General features: G+C 43.3%; 1 protein-coding gene across 4 annotated transcripts in view; it reads right to left on the bottom strand.

Annotated features, from left to right (window-relative positions):
- Positions 1-12,399, bottom strand: part of ADARB1 (adenosine deaminase, RNA-specific, B1) — a 65,489-nt gene that overhangs the window by 25,729 nt on the left and 27,361 nt on the right. For all 4 annotated transcript variants that reach the window (XM_014949223.1, XM_014949222.1, XM_014949225.1 and 1 more), the window contains 4 exons: positions 5,885-5,999; positions 2,596-2,764; positions 1,947-2,095; positions 1,195-1,363 (listed from right to left, as the gene is read on the bottom strand). In XM_014949223.1, coding sequence (XP_014804709.1) covers positions 1,195-1,363; positions 1,947-2,095; positions 2,596-2,764; positions 5,885-5,999 — 602 coding nt within the window. The remainder of the gene's footprint in view (positions 1-1,194; positions 1,364-1,946; positions 2,096-2,595; positions 2,765-5,884; positions 6,000-12,399) is intronic.

The following is a 12,399-nucleotide window of genomic DNA, read 5'->3' as shown; positions in this document are numbered from 1 at the left end:
AGGGGGGCTTAAAAGAAAGCAAAACATCTTCCTTTAGTAGAGATGCTGATTACTTGAGACAAGACTGGATGAACAAAGTGATTACATGACCTTCCTCCTATATGTTTGATTTGGCATACACAGTTCACAAGAATAGTTCCAACTTAATACACTTAACAAATTTTTCATCAGACTAACTGTAACCTGATGAAATGGCAGAGCTATTTTAATTAAAAAACAATTAAAATATCATCAGCTGAAAAGCTTGGCATTTCTCATCTATTTTACAAGAACACAGAGGCTGCAAACACACAGACTCTCTTAAAAAAATATGTTGCAACTCTCCCATATTTCTGATACTTGTAAAGAATACTACTGCTAAATTTTTTGGGGGGTAATCATTTGTCCATTTTCAAGTTTTAACCAAAAAAAAGTATCTTTCAATCCTTGTCAAAAAGTACAGCAAAGAAGGAATTGGATAAAATATTAATAAAAGTGCTAGCACTGGAAACAAAATATTTAATTGTAGTAAAAATTTTAAAACAGAAATTAAAATAATTTTTAAGTTAAAAAATGAAAAGTGCCCATCAATTAAGATTTTTTAGCTGGAACACTTTTTCCCTGTATAAAATAATACAAATCTAAATCTATCCGTGGAACACGTATGTATCTCTGATATCACAGAATCACAGGCTGGTTTGGGTTGGAAGGGATCTTTAAAGATCATCTAGTCCAACCTCCCTGCCATGTGCAGGGACACCTTTCACTAGGATCAGGTTGCTCAAAGCCCCATCTAACCTGACTTTGAACAATTCCAATAATGGGGCAAGGATGTACATCATCAGAGGAAGTTATTGAAATGTACCTAATGCAATATATTTATTGCACAGTTTTGCTATGCTGCTTTAGGAAAAACAAAAAACAGTCCTCTGCTATTTCCCAGTGATATAAATAGAAAACAAAGCTGTCATGCCTTAAAGTGGCTGTAATGATAGATGATTTCACATCGCCTCTGCAGCCAGCAGAAGGTCTGACACCAATTGCAGGTGAAGAATCAGAGCTTTATCACTGGAATTACAGCCACCCCCCCACTACGTCTAAGCAATTAAGTCAACCAATGACCTGAATGTTCACTATGGGTATCATGTAACCCTCCTTTCTTGTTCAGCAACGAAAAGCAATCATCGCAGAGAAAGCAATGGTTCGGTATCTCACCTCGCTATCTTGTCACTGCAGGACATGGTGAGCAGCCTTTCTCCTTGCAACACGCCGTCCCACGTCTGGATCGTGGTGGTGGAGCGCACGGGGATGGTCCCTTCCCCAGATTCTATTTTTGTCCGTAGCTGTCCTCTGGCTTTGCGGTTTGGATGCCTGTCCCCTTGATCTAAATGACAAAAATCACTTACAATCAACTGAGAAACATTCTCAAGGTGTTTTACAGATAGCATTAATACGAAGAGTTGATTAAAGCTATTTGTCTGCGTAAGTGCTGGCTTGCTTAAAAATTTCTAATGCTTCTTGCCAACTAGCCACAGCATCAGACATCTCTCACAAATACTGTCTTCTAAAACATACTTGCAATTAAACCAAGATTTCCATAAACGAGCTCTTCAATTCTGTTCTGCGTGTTACAGCACTAGAATGAGGTTAATGGACAGACCAAGGAAGGGACAGGCAGACAACCACCCTTAAAAGATGGAAATAATGTTAGTTCTGTACAAATACTTGCTGACTCACTGGCTTAGCCTGGCTAGCATTCAGCCTCTTCAAGACCACGTGCTGGATCAGTCTATACTTAACTTCTACCATACAGGAAGAACAGCTCAGATTTTTTTTTTTTGAGAGATCTTTGTCTAACACACATCTACACTAAAAAGGAAAGAAGACACCTAAATTTTAACTGTGCCACTTGTCCGTGCTCAAAGAATCCTTTAAACTCCCTTGCTTGAGCAGGGCTGCTGTCGTACCCTCTTGTGCTGCTTCGTGTGGTGAGAAAATCCTAGCGTCGCCACAAGGAGATGTGCTGATATAGAGATGAAACTGCACATTCTCCTTCAGCTTAAACCCGCCTCGCTCCGATTTGATAAAAATGGATTTTTGTTGATCTTCTTTATTGCTGAAACAGAGAATAAAGCTAGAGTCAAAACTGACATTAACACATAAATAACCATAAGCTGGGCAGTCTTAACAGGCAGTAAAAACAAACACAGGAGGTCTGGAAATTTTATAGTATAAATCTAACAGTTATTAAAAATAACAAAAGACCATTAAGACAGAAATAGATAGCCCTTGAAATCTCCAGACCTCAAGAGGCACTTACCAGCAAATGAAACATCACTACCCTTTAGCTCACTTGAGATTATTTTGATTTACATATTCACAGTTTACAAAACTATTCACAATTATTTTTTCTGTCCTCCCCTCTCATGATGGACACCTAACTGAATACACATTTTGTTAAACTCAAACTTTAGGGCAAAGGGCTTGAGTTCTCAATTAAACATCCTAATGCAACAGGACAAGCGTTTCACATTGAAATAACTAAGACAGATATTTTACACAGACACCTTTGCAGCTCCACGTGATCAGCTCATCTTCCTTTTCCCTCCAGCTCACCTTAGATAAAGCTCAAGTTGTGTATATAGGAATTTAAGCAGGCACCGACGAGATACAATTTCCGCATGACAATCATTTAATGCAAGACCACGATCACTCATGTATTCACCATTGATGCATTTTGTTCCTGTAGAAACACTTATTACCAGGGCATCTTTCACATCCGTACCTGCAAAACAAAATTTCAGGAGGAAGATGCAATTAAAATCAAAAATAATCTAGCAAGTGATCTTCCTGCAGAACGTAAACAAGGCTCCTGGGGTTTTTTGTTTGCTTCTTAAAAAAAAAAAAAAAGGACTTTCTTCTGATATTTTCTTTAAAGCAAAAGATTCACTCAACCATACCCTTCCTGTACCAGTATGGCCTATGGTTCTTGTGAGTTCTTCATGTTGGAGTTCGGATGAGTTAGAAATTGAAAACCTGCAGGCAAAAATTGCTGCTTCAGTAAGAGTTATTAAAGCCTGAGGTGCAGAAACTGTTTTTGTCCTGAGCCCCAGGCAGCCAGCTAGCTTCCAGCATGCACCTTCTGGCCATCTCTGCAGGTAGTCACAGCAAATTTAGAAATCTGAATGGCACTGATTCATTAAAACAGCAACACATTAAACAGAAAAGGTAAGACAAGAGAATGATAGTTCAAATGCTTAAACCACTGTAAAGCTTATTAGCAGTACAACACTTCTGGAAGTGTAGATCACGGTATTAAATAATTCCATACCACTGAATTAAAAAATATTTGGGGTATTTTCTACACAGAGAAATGCCTTTATCACACACAGACACACACTCAAAAGGTCAGCTGCATGAAGAATTCAGAAAGACAGGAAAAAATGTTGACACTCAGAGGAAAAAAACCCCAACAAGCTACAGTAGTTCCTCTGAAGCTCTTGAGGCCTCACCAGCCCAGGGCAAGCCCTGCCAAACGCATTCTACTATCTCCCTCCCACAGAATAGTTACTGCAGTATGAAAAAGCAGAAAAACCACTTTCAACACACCCTATGTACCTGGAGTTGAGAATCATAGAATGGTTTGGTTTGGAAGGGACCTTAAAGATCATTGAGATCCAACCCCCCTGCCCTGGGCAGGGACACCTCCCACCAGACCAGGTTGCTCCAAGCCCCATCCAGCCTGGCCTTGAACCCCTCCAGGGATGGGGCAGCCACAGCTTCTCTGGGCAACCTGTTCCAGGGTCTCACCAACCTCACAGCAAAGAATTTCTTCCTAATATCTAATCTCAATCGCCCCTCTTCCAGTTTATAACCATTACCCCTCATCCTATCACTACATTCCCTGAAAAAGAGTCCCTCCCCATCTCTCCTGTAGGCCCCTTTCAGGTACTGGAAGGCTGCTATAGAGTCTGCCCAGAGCCTCTCTTCTCCAGGCTGAACAACCCCAGCTCTCTCAACCTGTCCTCATCAGAGAAGATAGGGAGGGACCGTTCATCAGGGAGTGTAGCGATAGGATGAGGGGTAATGATTAAAAACTCAAGAGGGTGTATTTAGATTAGGTATTAGGAAGAAATTAATTTTTCCCTATGAGGGTGTTGAGGATGAAATTGATGAAATATATGGCCTTAAAAAAATAAATAGAAAAAAAATGAACCCAAGGCCAGCTGTCCTCTCCTGCCCATGGGGCTGGAGGAGAAGCCCGTGCAGAAGAAGGTGCTTTACTCTACAACACAAGGCTACGCAATGGGGTCATCTAATTCCACGGATTCCCCAGACACGTATCCGTGCAAAGATGGTTTCTAATTCTGTGTAAAGCTATTTTTTCAGTTAATCAAAATGTATTCACATGTTAATTAAGTCTTAATTCTTCAGGCACGTGGCTTTTCTGGGAATTCTGGACACGGGACTGTAATTACAATAAAAACTTGTTAAAAACCACAAAATATATTAAATAAAACTACAGCATGCTCTTCATAGTGCTTCACATTTGAGGCTAAAACAGTGTTGGTGCCACACCAATGTTTTGGCTGTCGCTGAGCAGTGCTTGAGAAGTGTCAAGCCTTTCTCTCCAAACCTCCCACCAGCCAGTGTGCTGGAGGTGGGCAAGAGACTGGGAGGGGACAAAGCTGGGACCAAGGAATATCCATAAGCATTGTGCTCAGCAATAAGAGCTCAGGGAAAGGAAGAGAGGACGTTCAATGTTGTGCCGTTCATCTACCCACGAGTCTTCTTGCCCTCCTTCCATCTTCTCACCATGCCCCAGGAGAAGGCAGCAAGTGAGAGGCTGGGCGGGTGTTTGACTGCTGGCCAGGATCAGCTCACCCTGGATGGCTTGTGACAGAGTTAGAGCCACACTGTCCCCTTGCCACATTCCCCTGTCCCTAGAGCAGGCAGTTATCATCATACAACATCACATAACCAGCACCCTTAGACCTCAGCAATGAAATGTAGGGAGGAGGCCCTTACAAACATCCTGTGGCCTGTGGAGGAGGCCCCTACAAACATCCTCACAGGAAGAAGGGGTTGGTGTTGCCCAAATCACAAAGGAAGCTACAATGCAGCCTGAAGGACCAAGAAAAACACCCACGGCACCTGCTGCATGAATACCACTTGGAAGAAACGTGGCTGTACATGTATCACCGATACCTGTCTGACTCACACAACTAACCGGGACACTTCATGACGTGCCCAAAATGAATGTCTCATCGAGGGTTTAGAAAGATTGAAGACCAAAATAAATCTTAGCCTGAGAAAAATTCAGAGGCAGTGTGGATGCTGATCAGCTTAGGGTGGAATGTCACTGTTTAGGGTGACCGGGCAGGGCACAGATCTCGTGCCAGCACTCAGAGAACCACGACATTACCGCTCATACCACTGTCAACTGCCAAAACATAAGCTGCTCTTTTCCGATACAAAGTACTGAGAATAAAGTATAGCAAGAGTAAGTCAACAAAGTGCAAAACCTTGAAAAATCGGAAAGCAAGCATAATTTCTTATATAATATGCCAAAAGCCAAGAATGCCATCTGTGTGACCAATGTGGTGAAATTCGTTTTAGATTTACTTCCAAAAAATTGCACAGTTCATTTTAAAAGGTACATGTATTTTGTACACCATAAGCTATCTCAGATGTCTGAATCAGGCAGAAGACAGGAACTCTGTGGAAACAGAGGTATTTGCAGGTCTAATTTCTTCTATATTTTTTTCTATAATTATCTTTTGCTACATCTAGTGCACTTCTTTGCAGGTTACTGGTTGACTGAGAAAAGATAGTTCCCTAGAATGCAAAGACAGCTCTCCTATTCAAGCAGTTAAAACAGTACTTTTTTTTTTTTTTTCTTTACCTGTTGTCATGACAATTCCAGCAAGGACTTTTCTACGTGCATGTGGAGATGTGAAATTTTCTGTCAAATCACTGAATTTATCTACAACCAAGCGTGCAACAGCATCAGCTAAAACCTGCAGGATCACAAAGAAATGCACATTAGAAAATTAAACAATTTTAAAATTACAGCAGCATTAAGTTATAAAGATTTGTTCTTTTAAATGATTTAACACAATAAATTAAACAAGAGCACATTGAGGCATCAGCAATATGTTAAGGAGGTGGCGAGGTCGAGTTTTCAGGCATATTGAAACTCACAGCTCTTTGTAAGTGGAAGCAGAGCTCTGTTGTGCTCCACGTCTATTAAAACAGGGTTAGAGAGCCCTAAGCCAAGCATCAAAATACCTAATGCTCATGATCATTATGACCATTTGAGACTTATGAGAACAATTGGATAGACAGAAAAGCCTATGCTTTCATGCTCAAACCTCAAAATGCATCGTTTCAGTATCCTCAACATTGGACCTGACAAGAAGACCAAAGTGCAAAAACCAGGCTCCTCAAATCAACAAGTAAACCTTTTCTAACAATTAAATTCATTATCTAGCTACTACATAAATAAGAAAGCATCTGTTTTAAACACTGGTTAAACACTTTCTATTCTTTAATTTTATAAGACATAGACAAATTTAGGAATAGAAAACATCAAAGTTTGTTTTGGGTTATACAATCTCAAAATTAGGAAGGATTTATCTCTTTCACCTTCAGGAACACTTGAACAATAAGAGTCACAGCCTCCTATCTTGTCAGCAGGGTTAGCAAGCAACATCGGTCAGGCTGTAAGGGGGGTTAAATTTTAATTTTAAGGAAAACTTCAGTATACCAGTCCTGCTCTTGTTGAACAATGGTTCACTTCAACACTGCAGCTAATCTCACCTGCTGTTTTTAAGGCAGCTGGAACTGTAACAGATAGAGGAGATGAGTCAAGATAAAGTTCTTGAATTTTCACCTGAGAAGAAACTGAAAACCAGGGCAACCTATGCAGCAGCATTGCTAGCAGAGCAACCGGTTCCCCAATGAGCGTCTGAGAAGGACAAGTTACATGTTAAATGGCATGACAATTGGTCCCTAGGCTGGCAACAGAGACAGGGCAGCCCACTCTCACTCATCTTTCACCAGCACTGGGACCGGCAGCTGGAGAGGAGGAGCGGACAATCCCAGGAGGGAGCTCAGGTCCCTATCTTGGAGCACCAGGAGTAAAGAGCAGTTGTGGGGGTGTTGACACCTAGCAGTATCTGAGGTATCCTGGAATTACCACCTGGCCCACTGGTTGACACACCAGGAGGACAAAGTACCATGCAGGTGTCTTAGATATCCAAGAGCATCCAATACGGTAAGCAACTACAGCAAGCCCAAAAGGACAGTTGGGGCTGAGTCTTCTGCTTACAAACTCTCTCTCAGTAATGGAAGAAGATCACCATTCTCACTACTCCAGAGGGCCCAAGGCAAATCAACAGGGCCGATGGGCAGCAGTACACAGGGCTTGGGGGCACCCACTTGCAATGGTTCAAACTCTTGAACACAGTCAGTTTTAAAAACAAACTGCAAGGGTCAAAAGAAAGGAAAAAAAAAAAAAAAAGAGGGTATGAAGATTGACAGCCTTATTCACCACCACTTTCTTAACAATGTCATGAGAACTGACAGCCTAGAAATAATGTGGAGGAGCTCTTAATGTTAACTTCCTTCTGGAAAAGCTTTAGCAGCCAAGGAAGCAATAACTAAAGCTCAGGTGTCATGATTTCAGAGCTTGATAGCTTCTTCCAGAACCTGGGTGGGGAGTGCAATCAGCAGTCAGTGGTGACTAAGGTCACATCTGCACCAAGCATTGGTCAATGTTTTGCAATTGCACAACTTCTAGATTCAGAATTTGTAAATACAAATTTTCTTGATGCATTTGAATGGACTGCAACTCAGAAACTTTTATAAACATATTGAGAAATTTTTCAGGAATGCAATTTGGCTCAGAAGCTACAAACATATCTGGTCAGGCACTGGTTTTCAAATAAGGTATTCTTGCTGCTGGACCCAAAATTGTGTTACAATCTGATCAGACAGCACCATGACCACACAGCACAAAATCTGCATTTAATTGCAAGACAAAACAACTGCTGGAGATGCAAACAATACAAGAGGAACTGCAGGGGTGGAAATCACTGCGAGGCAACAGGCAGATATACTAAAGGTTGTTTTATTCTATTTGATACCCAAGTTGAATTACAACAGGTGGTTCTTGAGGAATAAACACTATTAAATGTCTAGAGATTGAATTACTAAGTTTTTGGTCTTTTATAAAAATATTCACCTGATAAATTAGAAGAATCACCCTTTTCTTCCAGGCAGTCTATTATATTAACATAGTTAAGAGTCACTAAGACTATGGAAGAGATGGGAATAAGGCAGACTATGAACAAACCGCTGCAGTGCCAGGAACAAGACTTAATGGCCTAAAATGATGTCCTTGATGTCCCCACCTCAAAACCAAGGACCTGAAGCTGTGTCCACATCAAACCCAGGCCACCTGACCGGCCTGAGTAGGGATCTTTCACTTCCTCACTGTTCTCACTCTACTCCCTTTCACACTAGTAAATATTAGTCGGAACAGAAATTGAACTCACGTCTCACTTTCCCAGGGAATGCCCTAGCATCTGACGTGGTTTCTCTACCACTGCTCCTGCATTAAATCATTATTCAAAACAAGGTAATTCAAAAAAGGAAGGACCTAAAATAGCTGACAGTTTGGTCGTTAAAGCATGTGAGCTCCAAGCTATTTTGGGTGCGCTGTTCCTTTCTCTGATGAAGTGACAGAGAATTAACTTCTTTTCTACACACACAGACTGATTTTGGTTAATATATATCTTGCAGGTATATTGTACCAGAACCCTCCTGACCATCCATGATTTAAAATGTTCTGAAGCTGAGGTTCAGGTCTGTCTGGATCTGAAGAAAGCTCTTGGCAGGCCACAGAGACCACCCCAGATGAATGCTGGTGAGGATCCACGTGGTGGAACCAAAGGCAGTGGGAGCAGGGGCACTGTGTGAGCTGACAGCACCCAGCTCTCCCTGGGGACCTGACCCAAGACCTCCCAGTCTTTTGTGCTCTCCTTGGATCTCCAGTGGTACTTCTGAAGCACAAATGTTCTCCCTCAGCTTTATTTCTTCTTACCTTCACAGGGCTTGTCTGAACTTTCACAAGCTGAGGAGCAGTGGCAGTGCCCACAGTATGCAAAAACAAGGTCTATTTTCTCTCCTCTGACAGTGACCAGCACACAGAATTCAGAGAAGGTACAAACACATCTACAGTAATAAAACAGGGTAATTATTTTCCTGTGCTCCAAAGTTTCCTGCACTTATTTAAAGGAACTGCTACCTGGCACTAGATTCTCTCCCTACTTATGCAAACGTATTTCTTCCAATTCCACAGCGATTGTTCCAACATATGACTCATTAACTCCCATAAACACATTCAATATTATCTTTTTGCTAGGTTTGAAACTGTTCCATTCTCATTTTCCTACATACACTAAGCAGTCTATTGCAATAAACTACCCAGAGCTCTTTAGTACCTCTGCAGAAGCAGATTTCCAAGATCTATGATCATTTTAATCATTAATTTGTATACCCTTCCAATATGGAATACTTCTTTTCTAGTTTCCCCCTGCCTCAGGATGAAAAAGCAGCTCAAGTAAAAGTAGCCATTGTGATACTGATTCTCACTCCTTTCACAGAATAGTACAGGTGGGAAGGGACCTTCAGAGATCATCTAGTCCAACTTCCCTGCCAGAGTAGGATCACCCAGAGCAGGCTGGACAGGAACACAGTCAGGCTTCCAGAGAAGGAGACTCCATACCCTCTCTGTGCAGCCTGTTCCAGTGGTTTGGCACCCTCAAAGAAGTTCTTCCTCACGTTGAGATGGAATTTTCTGTGTTCTAGCTTCTGTCCCCTTGTCCTATCACAGGCACCATTGAGAAGAGCCTGACCCCATCTTCTTGTCACGTGCCCTTTAGATATTTATAAACATTGATGAGGTCCCCTCCCAGTCTTCTCCTCTCCAGGCTAAACAGACTCAGGTCTCTCATTTTTTTCTCATAAGAGACTTGCTCCATGTCCTTGATCATCTTCGTAGCCCTCCTCTGGAGTTTTCTAGTTTCCCCCTGCCTCAGGATGAAAAAGCAGCTCAAGTAAAAGTAGCCATTGTGATACTGATTCTCACTCCTTTCACAGAATAGTACAGGTGGGAAGGGACCTTCAGAGATCATCTAGTCCAACTTCCCTGCCAGAGTAGGATCACCCAGAGCAGGCTGGACAGGAACACAGTCAGGCTTCCAGAGAAGGAGACTCCATACCCTCTCTGTGCAGCCTGTTCCAGTGGTTTGGCACCCTCAAAGAAGTTCTTCCTCACGTTGAGATGGAATTTTCTGTGTTCTAGCTTCTGTCCCCTTGTCCTATCACAGGCACCATTGAGAAGAGCCTGACCCCATCTTCTTGTCACGTGCCCTTTAGATATTTATAAACATTGATGAGGTCCCCTCCCAGTCTTCTCCTCTCCAGGCTAAACAGACTCAGGTCTCTCATTTTTTTCTCATAAGAGACTTGCTCCATGTCCTTGATCATCTTCGTAGCCCTCCTCTGGAGCCTTTCCAGTAGTTCCCTGTCCTCCTTGAACTGGGGGCCCCAGAACTGGACACAGTTTTTCAGATATGGCCTCACCAGGGCAGAGCAGAGGGGGAGGATGACCCCCCTTGACCTTCTGGCCACACTCTTTTTAATGCAACCCAAGGAGACCATTGGCCTTCTTGGCCACAAGGGCACATTGCTGCCTCATGGTCAACTTGTCCACCAGAACTCCAAGGTCTCTCTCCACAGAGCTGCTTTCCAGCAGGTCAGCTCCTAACCTGTACCGGTGGATGGGGTTATATCTCCACAGGGGCAGGACCCCACACTTACCCTTGTTGAACTTCATTAGGTTCCTCACCGCCCAACTTCCTAGCCTGTCTAGGTCTCGTTGAATGGCAGCACACCTTCTGGTGTGTCAGGCACCCCTCCCAGTTTTGTGTCAGCAAATTTGCTGAGGGTACGCTCTGTCCCCTCATCCAGGTTGTTGACGAATATATTGAACAAGACTGGACCCAGTCCTGACCCCTGGGGAACACCAATAGTTACAGGCCTTCAGCTGGACTCTGTGCTGCTGATCACAACCCTCTGAGCTCTGCCACTCAGCCAGTTCTCAATCCACCTCACTGTCCGCTCATCTAACCCACACTTCCTAAGCTTACCTAGGAGGATGTTACAGGAGACAGTGGGAGACAGCCTTGCTGAAGTCACGGTAGACAACATCCACTGCTCTCCCCTCATCCACCCTCATCTGATAGTCAAAGAAGACTATCAGATTGGTCAAGCATGATTTCCCCTTGGTGAATCCATGCTGACCACTCCCAATGACCTTTTTTTCTTCTACTTGCTTAGAGATGACATTCAGGATGAGCTTTTCCATGACCTGGAAGAGGTGATGAAGGCAAGGCTGACTGGCCTGTAGTTTCCTGGATCATCCTTCTTGTCCTTTTTGAAGATTGGTGTGACATTAGCTTTCCTCCAGTCCTCAGGCACCTCTCTGGTTCTCCATGACCTTTCAAAGACGGTGGAGAGTGGTTTTGCAATAGCATCTGCCAGCTCCCTCAGCACTCGTGGGTGCATCCCATCGGGGCCCATGGATTTGTGGGTGTCAAGTTTGCCTATGTTATTTCTAACCCAGTCCTCCTTGATAGAGGGAGAGTCTTTCTTACTCCAGGCTCCCTCTCCTACCTCCAGGGCCTGGGGTTCCTGAGGGCCGGCCTTAGCAGTAAAGACTGAGACAAAGAAGGCATTCGGTAGCTCTGCCTTCTCTGCAGCCTCCGTCACCAGGGCACCCACCTCATTCAGCAGCAGGCCCACATTTTCCCTAGCCTTCTTTTTACTGCTGATGTACTTGAAGAAGCCCTCCTTATTGTCCTTGGCAACCCTTGCCAGGTTGCATTCCAAGCGGGCCTTAGCCTTCCTCATTGCATCCCTGCATACTCTGACAGCGCTCCTATACTTCTCCCAAATGGTTGTCCTTTTTTCCACATTCTATAAACTTTCTTCTTCCATCTGAGTTTTTCCAGAAGCTCCAAGCTCATCCATGCAGGTTTCCTGCTTCCTTTGCCCTACTTCTTGCTCTTAGGGATGCACTGATCTTGAGCTTGGAGGAAGTGGTGCTTAAATATTAGCCAGCTCTCTAGAAGGAAGGGGGTGCAAGAGTTTTAGTCCATGGGATTATTTGAAGTAGGTCTTTGAAGAGGCCAAAGTCAGCTCTCCTGAAGCTCAGGGTTGTAATTCTGCTTTTTGCCCTGCTTCTTCCACATAGGATCTTGAACTCTACCATCTCATGGTCACTGCGGCCAAGGCTACCCCCAACCTCCACAACCTCATCCAGACCTTCTTTGTTTGTTAGCACAAGGT

The sequence above is a fragment of the Calidris pugnax genome, unplaced genomic scaffold (assembly GCF_001431845.1).
Source record: "Calidris pugnax isolate Ruff unplaced genomic scaffold, ASM143184v1 scaffold75, whole genome shotgun sequence".
Classification (NCBI taxonomy): Eukaryota; Metazoa; Chordata; class Aves; order Charadriiformes; family Scolopacidae; genus Calidris; species Calidris pugnax.
This window is presented reverse-complemented; position numbering and strand designations above follow the sequence as displayed.